The sequence below is a fragment of the Antedon bifida genome, chromosome 11, assembly GCF_963402885.1.
Source record: "Antedon bifida chromosome 11, ecAntBifi1.1, whole genome shotgun sequence".
Lineage (NCBI taxonomy): Eukaryota > Metazoa > Echinodermata > Crinoidea > Comatulida > Antedonidae > Antedon > Antedon bifida.
Window position 1 is genome coordinate 7603482 of NC_136236.1, and position 17673 is coordinate 7621154.

Sequence of the window (17673 nt, forward strand, 5' to 3'; positions counted from 1 at the left end):
AGACGAGGGGTAATGGCAATAAAAATATAGAATCCATGTTATTCCTTATGGCCATTTACACAAAGCGTGGAGAGGACGAGCAGTTTCCACGTGGGACAAGCTACGTGGTTTTCCGCTTACCATTACCGCTTGTCTGTGGTAAGTTGGCCTTAAATGTTATCTGAACTCATAAGGATTCTCCCTTTTTTTATTGTCTGGTTCCGTTCCTTGGCTGGTGGGTCTATCAATTTACAGTTGATTGTTTAGATTACATAACAGCAAAGCAGAAAAAGGCCTTTGTTTAGGATTCGTAAGAGCCCTCCAACGATGGGTAGTTGCAATGGGGCTGCTCATGCTACGAGGTTTAGCTAGTAAGTGCTCATAGCTGTTGCATCAATGTTACCTAATCATGTCACTCTCCCACAGAGAAATATAACCGATCATTCACAAAAATGCTGGTATTGGATTGCCGCAAGTATTGTAAGTTGTAATATGACTAGGCTGTTATGTATGTATGCCGTTACTATAGGCATAAAGAGGGTTTTTGTTTGAAGATGCAGTACACAGGTATACAACAAAACAAAAGAGACAAATTAAACTTAAATATTCAAAGTATTTATTGTAAAATACTAATTGATTTGTATTGATTCTATTGAGTTCCAAATTTATTGTAACATCATTTTCTATATATAATGTTCAGAAGACTTTTGTGGAACGTTTATTAATACCAAAATTGCTTTGGTTAACACATATTACACACCAGAATGGTTACCATTTTGTGTTCTGTTGGAAACAAGCAAGCTAATTTTCATTTTTTCCCAGATTTCTTCATTCCAGGACCTCCTAAAAATAAAAATGTAAAATGAATGTAAATTAAACTTGAAGTTATGGGGTGAAGCCTGATAAAATAGTAATTTGAAAAAATTAAATTAAAATAATTCCTATTGTGTTTCAATGGTCTTGCATCTCAAGTGTAATTCTTTTGATACAAAAAAAAAACCATTGCATGCTTCAATTACTATGTCCTACTTTTTTGAGCCATATTTGTTAAAGACATTTTCTGTGCAATTTGAAATCTAAATAACAATTACAGTAGGCCTATCAAACACATACCCATTGGTCCCTTTTTACTAGCTTTTGCCTTTGCTTCTGCAAGAGCTTTCTTCTCATCCCTTAACTTATTTTTATGTGCGATCTCATCCTGTAAACAAAAAATATATTGAATGCAAATTTGTGCATACTGTAAATGAAATCTTGGAGCCTGGTTTCCATAAAATCGCTACACGACAGAATCGCTAGAATCGGGGATCTAGTACGCGACCGCTAAATATTCTTTGGTACACGTATACGATTCATCGCCGACAAAATCGGCAAAGTTGAACATGGTCGAACTTTGCCGATTTTACTGCGATGAATCGGGGAGCCTTCCCGATTGCGTCGGCGACATCTGCGCGTGTAGCGATTTTAATGGAAATGTTGTAGCGACGGTGTAGCGATTTTATGGAAACCAGGCTTTAGAGAGGAGTTGTACTGTAGCTTGGCTATATTAATTTTTAGAGTCCGTCTAATAATATCAATAATAATAATTTGATTGAAACTACACCTTTACAACGGTGGCACCCGTTCATACACGGTGCGTTCTATATACAGATAGACATTCAACAGATACAAATAAATAAAAACAAACAGATACAAAATAAAAACTAGTCAACTGCCGACTCGATTGCTGTCGTTGTCGTACGTCACTTATGCAATATACAATGAATTAGTGTAACCCTCCCTCCCTCCAATATATAGCATAGCCTTAACTCTGATAGAGGGTGATATAAAGAGAGAAACGAGATAACATAGAGGGCACATGTAATGTAGTAGATTAGAGAGCTGAGATTAAATAAAAGGCATCCAACCGCTATACGATTGATCAGTGTTATTCATTTATAGAGTCCACAGCATAATATATAATAACCAACATCATTATGTTGTATGGGTGCTGTGACCAGGATACATTATTTTTTTTTCCTATCCAATTAAGGCAGAAATCATGAATAATTCACTAGAATAATTATGACATAATATGGGACATTAGAGTTGGCTATATACTAAGCATGAGGAGAGATTAAATCAATTGTGTAAACAGCTTTTGCCAACCGAAATGTTTGGTCTAGTGGTAAAGGCTTTAACCTATTACATTGGAGCCCTCGGTTGGAGGTCTTTCATTGTTTTTTTTAATAGTTATTATTTTACTTGCAATAAATAGAAAATAATTAAGGTAATGAATTATTCATGATTTCTGCCTTAATTGCATTGGAAAAAAAAATAATGCAAACAGGATATTGTAGTAAGCAGGAGTTAAAATACAGTAAAATGGTTATTTGAATTTAACTCGATATAACTCTTATCTCTACCGACTTTCCTGTATCTTTCATGTATTCTTTGGTAGTGTTGCAAGAGGAGCATATTAAAACTGTGAAAAAAAATTCTCTTCTCCCCAAAACAAGGCATTTTTTGTTAAAAGCAAGTCAATTGGCCTAACAAAAATCAGGCAAGCATGCAGAAAGTGGGGCAACCAATTACAAAAACTTTAAACTTGTGAGGGAAAGCGTCTTGGGGTTGATTGCATTAATCGAATGGAACCTCCCAACTTGAAAAAATAAGATTTCGGGAGGTTTTATGAAACTGTAGAGGAGGGTGCTAAAATAATTCATCAAACCATATGAAAACCTAAAAAGATATTGGCATCTATAATTTTAAACATGGGTATGTATGTCAGGAGTGCTACTCATTATATCACTGTGTTATAACACATGAATTTATTATAAACATCTTACGGACTAATATTAGTATGTTTTTATTCTCCTATCAATATCTAGATTAGTAGAAATTATAAATGTACATATTGGGAATTTTTTTGGTTTATCCAAAATATCGGGGAAGAAATTGCACTTTTATCAGGAGACCGGGAGATGACTCGAAATATCTGGAGACTCCAGCCATTATCGGGAGAGTTAAGAGGTATGATTGAATCATAGAGGAACATTTTTTCCCTCCATGATTGAATCAAGTGAAATAATTAGTAGTTAAATATGTCCCCCAAAAAAATGAAAAATGAAGATTTTTTTTTTGATTAGGTTGTTTTGTAGTTGTAACAAGGTTAATCACTTCCATAGAAAAACTAAAACACATAAGATAACATAATAAATAGTTAAATTCGATCAAAAATCCATTGGCTGGCAGCCAATCTGACAGTTTTTTGCTTTAAATTACAGTTTTTTAAGGTAAATAAATTTTGTTTAAATCCTATTTTTGGTCAAAGTGGAACTATTATGTAACATTAAAATGGCATATTCAACAAACAAAATTATTTTTCAGGGGGACAATACATCTTTAAATATGTGATTTAGTGAATAAAATTGTTACATACGTCATCTAATTCCTGTTGCTGTTTCTTTGGTGCCTTTAATGGCTTTTTCTTGCCTCCTGTAAAACAAATAATAATATATATATTTACAATTTAAAGAGAACATGTCTACAGTTTGTTTTAGGACAGTTGAAATGTTGAATACTGATGCCATGAAATCTATATAGAGTTCTGCAGTGTGACGTCACAACGATAGAGGGCGCTGCATGGTTGCTAGCCAACCAAAAAATGCGTTCAGTCAGGAAGATCGTTGTTCCATTCGCTTGCACATAATACAAAGGGTGGAAGGACGTTAAATATATCGTGTATTCTCTTCACATGATTATAATAATTGTGGTCATTTTCACCATCAGTGGTGTTTGTACTGTCAGGTCCAAAATTTCAAATGAAGTATATAACAAAACAATAATTTTACTAAAATCATGGAAATAAACATATGGAATTGTAAAAATCTAAACTTTTTGGAGCTTAATTTCTTTAGTAATAGTATTTGTGTAATCATGTTATATCCATGGTAAGTGGAAGGACGATAATGGAATGGATAAAAATATCGTTTATTCTCTTCACATGATTACATTTGTATAAAAGAGAAGCGTATTGGAAAAAGTGAAATTTGATTGTTGGAAAAAGAATGAAATCATAAATGTGTAAACATTTCCAAGGAATGTTTTAATTAGGCCACATCATACGGGAGACTATTCCACACTAGGTGCGTTCTATATACAGATAGACATTCAACAGATACAAATAAATAAAAACAAACAGATACAAAATAAAAACTAGTCAACTGCCGACTCGATTGCTGTCGTTGTCGTACGTCACTTATGCAATATACAATGAATTAGTGTAACCCTCCCTCCCTCCAATATATAGCATAGCCTTAACTCTGATAGAGGGTGATATAAAGATCTATTCCACACTAGGAGGCCTAGATAGTATTGGTAGGCCTAGCTAGTTCCGAAGCACCCCTTTATTTATTGCAATTTTGCATCATCTAAACTGTGAGTGGTGAAGTTGACAAATAGATAAAAATATTTAATGGAAACAATTGAGCAACACAAGAAACAGAATATACAAATGTAGTCGACCTAGACTTTTCTATTACTACTGTAATCTACTAGGCCTAGCCTATCCTACCTGGCCGGATTTGCCACAGGTTCAATTGGCATGTGTTCCGGTCAGTGGCAGATGCCTCTACCACTGCATGCATAGAGAAATTATAGGCCTCGGCTAGGCGGAGGATTAGGCTAGATACTACTAAATAGGACTAGCTAGGCCTAGCCAATAATAAATAAACCATGCACTTGAATTCATAGTTCATTACATTAGTTTTCATAATAAAGATAATTTATTAACAACTAACACTAATTTATGTGTGTTTTACCTTCTCTTGATGACATAATGTGTACTCGGCGATCGTAAAAAACGAAAAGAACTCTAAAAATCTCGAGCGTGTACACGTGCTGAAAACAAAAAACATCGCCCTCTATCTTATTCTGTATAGAGTTTATCATCTTGATTTCCAAATTCATAGATAAAAATAGTAGCCTACATTTAAGTAAACCAAAGTAATTTTATTTATTAGAGTTCGGTGCTGATATAAAATAGCTTTTGACATTTAAAATGTACGAATAGCTACTATTGAATGTATTTGTCACAAAGTTTTAGAAACACGTCACCTGGAGATATCCTCTTAAAATCCCATTTCTGTTGTCCACCAATCAACAACCGGTTCCGTAATAACTATATCAATCAAGATCTATTCTACTTTTTAGCAAATTCATTGTGGAATTCTACAACATTTAAAAAACATTCTTTAATTAGATTGGATGGTTTATTTCGCTAGTTTCGAGCTATAGAATAACAATAACCTTGCGAGTGAAATTAAAGACATTATAATTAAAAATTAAATACAATTTGTTTAGGAACACAAGAATTTGGTAAACTTGAGGAAACTCGATTTTGGCACTGACAATAGTTGTCTAAGTTTTCCAAATTTTGGAAACATGCCACACTCGGAGGTTGCTAGGGTTTGCATACTGAAGTTTGAGTGTAGGTTAGGAATGGTTTTTCTATATAATTTAAAATCAAATCCATGATGTTATTTTGAATAATTCTGTTTGCAAAGTAGATTGTACCAGGAAGAAAGTTGCTCATGTTTATTCCATACATGCGCCGTGGTGTAATACATACTAAAAGCCATCAGTTCAAGTTCTGTGGTTTCAGAGAGGTATGGACATTAAAGTCGTTGGTTCGAGTCCCACGGGAGAGAATTACTTGCCATTTTTTTGTTTTTGTGTGCGGCCTAGTTATAGTATTACGAGTACAATTTACTTAAGAGTAGGCCTAGACATCTAATAAATTACTGACAACGGACAACAAAGCCTACACTAGACACGTGCATGCAGATCTAAGATTTTAATCACAAACATTTAGGTATTGTGAAGTTCAACAATGGTGGCGTTGTCTTCATAAAAACGGCAATCTATTAAGAGTAAACTAGCGATGATTGTTGCGACTAACATCAAACCGATGACAGTCGACAGCACAGAGTACACTTTGGCTCTACGAGATGCAGCAGAAGACAGCTCGTACTTGCCTTCCTGGAATAATGGACGAACCTGTGTGAAGGAAAAGAAGTGACACAGTTAAGACAACAATGATTCCATCAACTATTCTTTACTAAAGCTCTGTCTACACTATCAAACTTTATGTGACAAAAAATGTGATGTGCCCATATATGGACATGATGATGTCATATCACTACCAATTTAACTAATTTTGAGCAATTTGACGTTGAATAGGTTATTTTGTAGTTTTAATAAAGTTAATTACTCTTGTAGAAAAAAACCACGAAAAAATAATGTTTTCACTTATAAAATGACCAAATAAACGGTTAAATTCAACCAAAAATCCATTAGCTAGCAGCCAATTTGACTATTTTTTGCTTTAAATTACAGTTTTTTCCGGTAAATAAATTTGTTTTCGATCTAATTTTAGGTCAAAGTAGATAACTATTATGTGAAATTAAAATGGAATATTCAACAGAAAAATGTTTAATAATTATTTTTTCGATCTAATTTTAGGTCAAAGTAGATAACTATTATGTGAAATTAAAATGGAATATTCAACAGAAAAATGTTTAATAATTATTTTTTCAGGTGGACAATACGTCTTTAAAGTCCGTAGTCAGTAGAGTTGAGGATTCGAGCAAAGCCCCGCAGTATGCTGGCGTAACTTTGCATAGACATAGTTGTTTAGACTTCCATAATTTAAAACAAAACAAGTCATACGTTTTTGATGAAAACAAACTATGCAGTTATGCGTTTTTATGTATGTTTGGAATTTTATGATTCTCTGATACGTTACCTGTCTTGAGTTAATTACGGCAGCTACTCCGAATGGTAGAAAACAGAATAGGCTTGCCAAGGCCCAAACAAAATACTGTCTTGGCATTTTTTTCATCTTTGTGTGGTCAATGACAGGTGGAATAGAACTATTTGTGACCTGATGAAAACATAAACATAACATTGATATCAATTATTAATTGCCTTAGAAAATCAATTATTAAGCAGATTGTTATGAAAAAGAAAATCCAAGTAGGTAGATAGCGCGATCTAGAAAGGACCGTTAAGTGTAAAATGGGATGAAAATCAAACTGAAAGAAAATTTTACGATTTTTCTACTTTGATTTAATGAGATCAAGGGAGAAAAGATATACATTATTTTAACTCTCTGGTGAAAAAGAGACACTCTGGAATTGCCAGGTAGGAAAGAAATATGTCAGTATACACTTCATCTCTTGAAGAACCCCAGTCTCAAAAAGATTCAAATAAGACTGTTGGTGAGAAGCATTAACTCGACGGGCATAGAGTCGGAGGATCTGTCTCCAAACAACTCGTCTATTTCATACATAACAGTAAGGATTCGAATTGTGTTATATTTCAGGGTGGTAACTTTTGGGATTAATAATGACAGGATCAATTAAAAATGTATTGTCCCCCAAAAACATGAAAAATGAAGATTAATAAAATCTGACTTTGAATAAGTCATTTCGTAGTTTTAACAAAGTTAATCACTTCCATAGAAAAAACCCCCGAAAAATAATGTTTTCACTTATAAAATAAAAAAAACAACGATTTAATTCAACCAAAAACCCATTGGCTGGCAGCCAATTTGGCTATTTTTTGCTTTAAATTACAGTTTTTTTAGGAAAATACTTTTTTTTTCGGCCCAATTTTCGGTCAAACTGAATAATTATTATGTGACATTAAAATGGCATATTCAACAAAAAAATGTTTAAACATAATTTTTTCAGGGAACAATACATCTTTAAGGCAATTGTTGGATCTTATAGATACTACCTACCACAAGAATCGATGTGTTCACCGTATGATCAATTGAAACTGGAACTTGTAAACATCTATACTCGGGTACAATATTGTCATGTCCTTTATCTAAAAAAAAGTACAGTTATAATAATTAATTTCTGTTTTATCATATTTAATTTTATTCATTATAAAGTTCATTTACATATTACCAATCAAATGCAATTCACAATATTAAAATATCAAATATTTGAAAATAAGTGAAGTAAAGCAGCTGATGGTCTGTAGGCCTAAGCAAGATCTGAGCAGGTGGCCTATTTTGTTTAAAGATCTCGTTTGGAGTTCGACATGAAGATTATTCTAAGCTTTTTGCCAGCAAGTATTTTGAATTAGCGTTCCATTTAAGCTTATCATTTACTATAGTTCCTAAGTATTTGTGTTCAGACACCCTTTCAACAATTGAATTATTAATAGATTCATGATTTGGAGCACAATACGACCACTTTGAATTATGTACTAAATAAAACATTATTTATAATGAGGATAGTATTTAGATAATCAGTAATAATAGCACTCTATAGGCCTACTTAAAACTCAGTGTCGTTTATTCCTCCTAAATTACTCAACCGATATACTATATATGCTGTACACTTTTTTATAATCTTATATTATTATTCTATTTCAACGACCGGCCGAATGATGGATGGGAAAATGAGTATATCCCTATAATATACCGGTAACACGTTTTAAGTACGGAGTTGAAATTTCCCTTCTGTCAATTAATTAAAAAGTAATTGATATTTTTTCCAATTTTAGGCCTAATTAATCCAATTAATTTTTGTTCATGTTATAATGATAATAATAATAATAATAATAGTTCATTCTTATATAGCGCATATAAGCAAACTCTCAATGCGCTGAACATTATTACCCCAGTAATTTCTTGATCAAACATTATACCTTAAAACATGGGGCTTCTTTTCGAGGTTTTACGGTATAACTTCATTCTGTTCTACTCATGCCATCCAAACTTCAACATTGATTAATGACAATAAAGTGAAGTCATATAAGATATTTGTTAAAAGGCCCTGAAATATGGTTTGCACAACGCTCTGTGTATATCAATTGGACAATCGGCGATTAGTAGCACTGTTCATTAGAATTTCTATCGACTTACAGAGGCCTAATATTATTAGAACGGTCGTCTCAGCGCATACTTGAAGCTACGCTAAATAACCATATCAACGGCTTAAAGCATTTCTTTAACAATGCGATGTGTGTAATGTGTGGTTGGTTAGTGAAATCCTGGATTAATATCTCCTAAACAAAGAATAATGGCGTTTAGCAAATAATTTAAATGAAATTTAATTGTATATCAATATTAAATAATTGAATAATAAATTACAAATACAGTAGAAATATTAGTTGAATTCTATGGGGCAAATAAATAATGTAATAAAAATAATAATATGGTTTTTATAATTGGAAGTTACATTTTGAAAATACTTTTACTTAAAAACAAACTATTAAAACATAGCAAATGTTTATATTTAATGTTTGGAATGATTTCATTGAATTTTTACGTATTCACGGAATGTCTTGATAATAATAGTAAAACACACATTAGTGACCGGTAGTTGTCAATGAGTGCTTACCGCCATAAAAATGTTTTCATGACGAAAATGTAATATGATTCATTTCGATAACATACAAATAGAAAACAAACACAGAAGAACAAATAAAAAAAAACGCAATCATTAGCATGGTAGCGGGGATAATCCTCTAAATCATTAGAGTGGATTTACGCCCTGATATCCAATATAATGATATCTTTGCGCACAAAATACCACGTATGTAGTTTTGAAAACAACTGGGGTAAGCTCCCCGACGTTTCGATCAAGCTTAAAAGTTCTTAACATAACTACATGTAGGCTACGTGGCCGCCGTACCTCAGACTTTATATCTGGTAATACATGTGTTGTTTTCAAATCTTAAAAGTTCTTGCCCAAAGATCTTCCGTATGAATTAGTATAGTAAAGTGTACAGAGTCGTGTGGTTTATAGTGTTCTGTTAAATACAGTTATTGTGTATTCATTCATTCATCTTTTTATTTCGGAATACCAAGATGACATAATAATTATATCCATAGAAAAAGAAGAAATAAAAAAAATTAATCTAAGCACTCATAGTACAAAAACAAAAAAATAGATATATATAAAGTCACTGCAACAAGGTTTTTCCATTGTATGTGCATTCACATTAAGAACGTGTCGATTAATAGCATGTTCAAAGAATTACTACTTGCGTTCACACGATTTTAAAAACTAAAAACAGATTTCTAATGAACTCATCAAAGGATGGAACGTCATTTAAGACAAACATCATGCTTGCACTACATTGAATCATTTAGCTTTAGTTATTGTTTAATGTTTGGATTTCATTAGTTCATGAAATGTGTAGAGGAACTATTTAATACACGGCAGTACTTAGCACTACTGGTTATCAAGACTTGGGCGTAAATAGTAGGCCTATGCAAATGACAAAATATTGTTAAATTTTTCTCTCTGACGCCAACAATAGATTCTCCCTATGTCAATCTTCCTTGTAAATTCAACCAATCGTAGGATATAAAGGTTTATATACAATATACTATGACAGACGTCTGTGTCATAAGCAAATATGCCTATGAAATTTATATTTGTTTAAAACTTTGCGCAAATATCATAGAAATGAATAAATACTTAGAGTTAAAAAAACAATAGAAAGAAATAATATTTTCACAATGATAGATTTAACTTACCCCTTTTAGGCAATTTGCCTTTTGGAAGCATGATGCTAACTCGCCGTGTTCGAGTTTGAATAAACAAAAACTTAAAATTATGTCTTTGTACAATACAATGTCTGCAATATCCCACGAAGAAAAACACTTAACATGTCGAGTGTCATCGCAATAATTTGAAACTAAATCGCATTGTTTATGGTATTAATATCCGTAATGTTCACAGTACACTGAGTAACGTGGCGCTATTTATGAAGAGGATATTGGGACTCTATATAAATTATCCACCAATCAAATATCTTCTGTTGACTGAAGTTAAGTTTAACAAGGAACAACTTGGTCTCAATTGTATTACTTATGTAGGCCTAGCTGAGGTAGTATCCTTTCCCCAGAGGACCTTTAGACCATTATTATGAATGCTCTTAAATGGCCTTCTCAACCTCAACATTGACGATTCATTGTCTTTTGATTAAAATATAATAATATTATTACATACTTTTGTCTGCAACCATTTTGAAGGCCTAGTTGAGATAACTTCTTAAGTTACCGGTACCATTATACTGTCCGTATAAACTAGAGATAAGAAGGCTAAATCGAAATCATGGGGGACAAAGCAGGGACACTATTGTTAAGGTCAATTGGTCAAATGTCGAACATAATCCCTCTTAATGAACTCTATATTTTGGTTGTTGAAAAGCAATTGCTCCTTAATATACACACATATATTTGTAATTAGATGACTTTCAATAGTCAGTTATGATCTATCTAATGACAGCCGAAGAATCGGTGCCTTTGAGCAAAACCAAAATTCAGAGTACAACGAATACAGAAAAATAGAAAAATGCATTCAGATTGTGCATTTTATGCCGAAACTTGTTTTTATTCATGACCAAGGAACTTTTCCATGATGGCTTTCTATCTGACATGTGATTTTTGTGTTGTACAGTAGTTGACTCTCTTCTTTAATACCTCTATGGGTACAAACAAAACCTGGTGATTCCATTATTATGAAAAGTCAGACAAAAATAAATCCATTATAATTACTTGGTCAACATACAGTGGGCGTTATTTGATCAGAAAACACTAAAAGGCTCTCATACCACTTATATTGGCCCACCACTGTTGATCAAGTTTTAAGTGTAAAATGGTAGGAGAAGAATAGACAGAATAGGAGGCTATTGTATTTTGGATTTTCTGGTTTGCACATAGGCGACTGTATGTTTACCGATCAAGTGTTCAACATTTACATAATTTAATTATTTTTTATATGGGAACAAACTGCACCAACAACTTAGAGGTTCTGTAAATAGATATGTCTGTTGGTTCATCAAAGTTAAATATCGATGAGGAAGTAGACAGATCAGTTAGTTGGTCCTGCGGAAGCAATAGATAGCGTTCGTAACAATTTGAGGATAAGTTGATTAAGTGATAACTACTGCCGTAAGTTAGTTATAATTTAGTTTTACAATTTTGTCATGTTAATTGAATCAATTTAGTTTGTTTTCCATGATGTGTAGACCCAATTCTGTCTTTTAAAAACAGATTCCAATTTACGTGATTTGTAGACCAACTAGTTCTGTATTTAAAGAAATGAATTTCTAATTAATTTCGAAAGTTTCAATAATAAGTTAATTTTCTTATAGCAAAAAGCAAAAATGAAAATCACACTGTGTTTGGTTTTGGTTCTTGTGACGATTTCTTATAGTTACGTGATTAAATCCAGCAGAAATTCAGGTAAGTAGCCAACTATTTACAGCGACTTTTATTATACTGTTTTCTAAAAATGAGGTATTTTCTTATACATTTTGTTTACACGTTTTGTACATTCTCTCCTACAAAAATGTTGAATAACTTTTTACATACAATCCAAAAATTTAAGATTTTAATTTTTTTAAAAAGCAAACAATTAGAGTAGGGTAAATGTCAAGAAGAAATAGGCCTACATTAAGCCCATGGTCCTATGATCGGGACCGACTCTTGCTGTGTTATTATTTTATTAATATTATTTAGTTCATCGGAGAGAAGGATTGATGGTGACGTTGGACGTTTATGTTGGTCAACGTTCACCACATCTTTTTTGAAATACAATTTCAATCCAACATGGGATTAGAAATTTCGGCAATGGTAGGCCTAAATTATCTATTTCTAATTTTGTTTTTATTATGGTACAGATCAGTGCGGTGGTTGCATCAACGGAGATTGCGTATCAGTAGAGACTGAAAGTGGAGAAACAGAATACGCGTGCGAATGCACACCAAACGCACGGGGCGAAATCAAATGGACAGGCACATATTGCAACAAACTAAGTAGGCTATGATCATTATTATTACCACCATCCTAAGTAGGCCTATGACATCATTTATCACCAATCTAAGTGGGCCATGATCATTATGATTACCACCAAACTAAATAGGCCTACGACCATTGTTATATTGAACATTGTTTATTTATTTATTTATTTATTTTCAATCTTTCTACATAACAAAAAAAAACATATAAGTATAACAGGGGAGTAGCGGAAAAGCAAAAGTAATAAAACTGTCATCTTGTGATATGCTTGACCAGCCCCTTATTAATATTTACAATCCTAATACCGAATTAATTCAACGATAGGCGTTTTCAGTATACGTCCGTCCGCTCTTCACTTCTCTATTACACAAGCATAAATTGACACCACATCAAGCCCAACCCCCAAGGAAACTTTGAATTAAATTAAATATTTTATTTCAATCTCGAGTGGTCCATAGAAAGTAAAATTACTTATAAAAGAAAACTGTATTCACAAATAACCCCAAGACGATGCGCTCTCATCCCAGAGAGCATCTTATATAACATTATTGATAATAAAATTATTAATAATAATATAGTAAATTATTACTGTAAATGATGCATACATTTTTTTTTATCATGAAAGAAAGGATTACAATCAACATGCTTATAATATTGTTCATCACCCACATTTGTTTAGAGTTTTCATAAAAAAGTAACAAATAACTTTCCTTTTTTTAAAGTTATGTTTCAAGACCTAAACTACTTTAACCCATTTAACAAGAGGCTTTTGGACCTTCTGCTGGATGTAGCGGAGGAACGTGAAACAAAGAAAGAATATGATGAGCGAAATTACAATGACTACTACCAGTTCGATTAGTCGTAATTCCAGACGTTTATTACAGACGTTTAGTAGTTAAATAATCATATTTTAATACTTGTTGAATGTTAATAGTTAGAACATAAATTTAAATGTGTTTAGAAAATGCAAACAAATATCATTAAACACTCTTGATGACGTAATGTTTGAATGTAGTGTTGAATGAGTGTGATCGGCATCCTCCAATCAAATGACATTGTCTACTACTACTACTACTACTAGGCCTATCTGCATTAAAAATAAAATGTCCTATTTTTGTTAGACAACCAAATTAATAAAACGGATGTACTCTCTAGGCCTGGTGTATTCCTAATTAATAACTTGTTTAGGTAGAGAGTGTTATTTATTATGACTATTTCTAAAATAGGCATAAAACTAGGCTAGGCCTAGCCTAAGCCTAGGCCTACCTACTTTTGTTTATTTTTAATTGAAGGGGAGTGCTAGGTTGGTTTTGTTGTTGGGAATCGGAAGACTCACGGCAACCTCCTTGCTTGCTTGAAATTGAGAACCGCATGCAAAAATTGGCCGGTGTCATCTTTCCTTTTTTCGCATAAATTTTGTTATAAATTAATCATCCATCATTCATTGATTATAGGTACCATGTAGCATTTGGAGACTATATAAAGTCAACTTGAAAACAGTAGTCAATAACCATGGAGGTATAACCTCCATGCAATAATAACGGTGCCTTGGTAAATTTGCATAATATGCTAGGAAGCCTAGGCCCAGGCCAGGCCTCTTAACCAAAGATTGTATAGCGGAGCTATACAATCTTTGTCCTAACTGTACGAAAATGACCGATGGAATTTCGAAAAGCGTATCATGGCAACCATAGAACATTCCGACCGTTCTTTTCACCGCGCGTATAACAAAAAGATGCATTTCGAACGTGCACGCATACGCGCTACTTATTATCTATATAAGCAGCGCATCAGCCACCTAAAAATCGACAACAACCTGAGATTTCTCTCTATCAGTTGTTTTAACGTGTGATGTGTATAGTCTTTAATTACATAACGTGTTACTAAGCAAAATTCGAATTCGAAAACTATTCTAAGATTCTGTTTTAACCAAGCAATGGCCACCAACAAATCGATTGAGCTTCAACAAGGCATCATGGACCAACCAAATGAAGAAGGGTAGGCCTAAGCCCATGCTTTTTTTTTTGGACTGTGAACAAATGTTTTGTTTGTTTTGTTCGGCCTAGGCCCTAGGCCTACTACTAGTACTAGGCCTAGGACTAACCCAACTATTATAAAATGACAGCCTAGCTAGGCCTAGCCTAGGAGGCCTACCCTACTAGCTAGGCTAGGTTAGCCTATTCTATAACTAGGCCTAGCTAGGCTAGGCTAGCCTAGGCCTCGCTAGCTACCTAGGCCCCTTTATTTAGTAGTAGGCCTATGCCATCTATGTAGCCTAAGCGTAATAAATAGTATTCTAGCTTATGCCTAGCTAGGACTAGGTCTAGCCTACTAGCCTAGGCTAGAGGAGGCCTACCTAGGCCTACACGCCCTCTTTCCTAATCCTAGTCTATCTAAGCCTAGAGGTCTGTGCGTAAAACTAAATATATAGCCTATCGCTAGTAGTAGGCCTAGGCTAGGCCTAGTAGGATAAAGTACTAGGCTAGGTTAGGTAGTAGTAGTATAGTTAGTACTAATTAAAAGGTAGCCTACTGTAGGTCTACTAGCCTCTATCTACTAGACAAAACTGTAGGCTAGACTAGAGAGAGAGAGAGAGAGACTTTCAACATAGGTAGGGCCGTGAAGCAGGCCTATTAAGTATTAGAGTAATATACTAGATAAGATAGGTAGCCTAGCTAAACTAGGTCTAAACTAACCTAGGCATAATTAATAGAAATCTTATTCTTAGGCCTAGGTAATTAGGCGCTATAACTATCCTACCTAGTAGATTAAGTAGGCCACTAGCCTAGACCTATTCCTACTGCCTATATGTAATAATAATAATAAATAATAAATACAGCCATGGCCTAGACTAGGCCTAGTTCTTGGCTCTGCTGTAGTCAAGGTAGGCAGAAACGTGATTGTAATTTGTAGACTAGCTCCTGAACTTACTAATACTAATATAGTTTTTGTATGGCATAGCCCTGATAACATGCTGAGTGTAGGCCTACAAAGCTGATCGCTATTCTTTAGTACTACTGGAACTTGGTCTACAATTGAAATTATTATCGGATAATCTAGTGTAACTGTTATGAATTAATTATGTTTTGTTTTGAATTAAGTAGATCTCAACAAGATGTAACCCAGAAAGCAAGAAGAAAGTCAATATTTAGAAGGATTTGGACAGCAGTAATTCATCTTTTTTGTATCAGAAGTGATGACTCAGCGGATAGCAACTTGAGTTCGTCATCGTCGTCATCGTCGTCGTCATCGTCGTCGTCGTTGTCGTCGTCGTCGTCGTCGTCATCATCATCATCATCATCATCATCATCATCATCATCATCATCATCATCATCATCATCATCATCACCACCATCATCATCACAATCGTCTGTGAGGCCACGGTCATCGACATTCGCTCTTTCTCCTGGCCAAATACTTGCCATACCAGGTCTATCACCCGGAAAGATCAGTCTCCCAAGGCAACGTGATCGTAGTGCGGCGTCGTCATCCTCGGCATCTACCGCTTCTCCATCCCGGTGTATTTTTGAAAAAACAACATCCGCGTTATCAACTGGTGAGCTTTCACAAAGGAAACGTTTGGATAGTGTTCCATCATCTTCTTCATCGCAATGGCCATTGTCATCTGTAAGTAGCTTCGATAGTGCGTCGACAAGTAACACCACCACCTCACCAACATCCGTCCTTAACTGTAGAGATGCTACAGCAAAACTTTCGGAAATGCTGCCGCCTATGAGGTTGTTGGATAGCACATGCGTCTCTCACCTTTGTAATCCCGTACGTCTTGGGCAGGGAAGTTATGGACGTGTTGACTTGATGTCATCAAATCTTTTTCCAGGTCATCAACTCCTTGTCGCAGTCAAAACGGCCTTTTTGGATAGTTATAACAATCCTGATGAAGCATGGTACCAGATGGTTATGGAAGCGCGTGTTATGAAGTTTTTATACGATCTACCGTCTGTTCCTCAAGTCTTTGGCGTTTTTCGCCAAGGTCAAGTATGCTGTATGGTGCAGGAGTTTATTGGCAACATTCGCAGCATGTCCAGTACAACATTTCTGCAGGTATTGCAAACCGGACAACCTTCATTAAGTGCGCTTGAATGTATGTCTATGACAATAGAAGTGGTCACTGCCCTCAATACCATCCATCAAAGAGGACTGCTTCACAATGACGTAGCGCTTAGAAATATCTTAATCCACCACGATGGAACAACATATAGAGCGAAGATTACAGATTTCGGGATGGCATGCAGACTGCAATACCCAAGAGAACATAAGAAGTTAACCTTTTCATCGATGGACGAGGGCCTGAAGTTCCGACAAGATTATCCAGACTTAGCACCAGAAAAATATCTTAATGGTGCTTGCGATTCAGTTAAGGGTGACGTGTATTCCGTCGGTCATGCTTTGAAGATCATAGCACTAGCAATTGGAAGTAGGGAGATGATTGACCTTGGACAGGCTTGTACGGCATTCAATGCGGATGATCGACTATCTCTAGGTCTTGTAATCAACATCTTGAATACCATCCAAGAAAATGAAAAGATAATTCCAACATGCCGTGGTATTAATCAGCGTTTGATTTAAACATCATTTTTTATTATTCACATTCGTGGCGTTCAAATATTAAACGAATAATAATAGTAGTAATATTGATAATATAAACATCAGTAATAATATAAAAAGCATATTCATCAATGTTTGTTTCTCTCTCTTTAAGTTTCTTATGTTCATACTTAAGTTTAAAAAATAAATATAATAATAGTAAATATAACAATAACAATATTAAAAACGAACCTGTTGCTATTGGTAAGTATTGTATCTAAGTAAGTATATACGATTTTTTATTAATTATTGTGTATAATTTCCAAAGTTAATAC

General features: G+C 34.2%; 3 protein-coding genes and 1 long non-coding RNA gene across 4 annotated transcripts in view; 2 read left to right on the top strand and 2 right to left on the bottom strand.

Annotated features, from left to right (window-relative positions):
* The window catches only part of LOC144856500 (uncharacterized), a 109549-nt gene that overhangs the window by 52644 nt on the left and 39232 nt on the right, over positions 1-17673 (top strand). The window lies entirely within an intron of this gene.
* Positions 573-4860, bottom strand: LOC144856492 (translation machinery-associated protein 7-like). The gene is made up of 4 exons (XM_078714506.1): positions 4782-4860; positions 3401-3456; positions 1093-1180; positions 573-822 (listed from the first exon to the last, which is right to left on the bottom strand). The coding sequence occupies exons 1-4, from the start codon at positions 4795-4797 to the stop codon at positions 788-790; spliced, it is 195 nt and encodes a 64-aa protein (XP_078570632.1). The 5' UTR covers positions 4798-4860; the 3' UTR covers positions 573-787.
* Positions 5401-10670, bottom strand: LOC144856052 (uncharacterized). Its single transcript, XM_078714030.1, has 4 exons — positions 10526-10670; positions 7766-7854; positions 6767-6904; positions 5401-6018 (listed from the first exon to the last, which is right to left on the bottom strand). The coding sequence occupies exons 1-4, from the start codon at positions 10554-10556 to the stop codon at positions 5830-5832; spliced, it is 447 nt and encodes a 148-aa protein (XP_078570156.1). The 5' UTR covers positions 10557-10670; the 3' UTR covers positions 5401-5829.
* LOC144856558 (uncharacterized) lies at positions 11814-13677 on the top strand. Its single transcript, XM_078714577.1, has 4 exons — positions 11814-11929; positions 12148-12238; positions 12676-12810; positions 13516-13677. Exons 2-4 carry the CDS (start codon positions 12160-12162, stop codon positions 13650-13652), a joined length of 351 nt encoding a protein of 116 aa, XP_078570703.1. The 5' UTR covers positions 11814-11929; positions 12148-12159; the 3' UTR covers positions 13653-13677.

Excerpts from the sequence above, each read along its gene's own strand:
- LOC144856492 (XM_078714506.1), bottom strand. Across the intron at positions 1,181-3,400 it reads AGCAACAGGAATTAGATGAC|GATGAGATCGCACATAAAAA; the intron begins GTATGTAACAAT and ends TTTTGTTTACAG. Across the intron at positions 823-1,092 it reads TAGTAAAAAGGGACCAATGG|GAGGTCCTGGAATGAAGAAA; the intron begins GTATGTGTTTGA and ends TTTTATTTTTAG.
- LOC144856052 (XM_078714030.1), bottom strand. The coding sequence starts at position 10,556 with ATGCTTCCAAAAGGCAAATTGCCTAAAAGGG. Across the intron at positions 7,855-10,525 it reads AGGCAAATTGCCTAAAAGGG|ATAAAGGACATGACAATATT; the intron begins GTAAGTTAAATC and ends ACTTTTTTTTAG. Across the intron at positions 6,019-6,766 it reads CCGTAATTAACTCAAGACAG|GTTCGTCCATTATTCCAGGA; the intron begins GTAACGTATCAG and ends TCCTTCACACAG.
- LOC144856558 (XM_078714577.1), top strand. The coding sequence starts at position 12,160 with ATGAAAATCACACTGTGTTTGGTTTTGGTTCTTGTGACGATTTCTTAT. Across the intron at positions 12,239-12,675 it reads TAAATCCAGCAGAAATTCAG|ATCAGTGCGGTGGTTGCATC; the intron begins GTAAGTAGCCAA and ends ATTATGGTACAG. Across the intron at positions 12,811-13,515 it reads CACATATTGCAACAAACTAA|TTATGTTTCAAGACCTAAAC; the intron begins GTAGGCTATGAT and ends CTTTTTTTAAAG.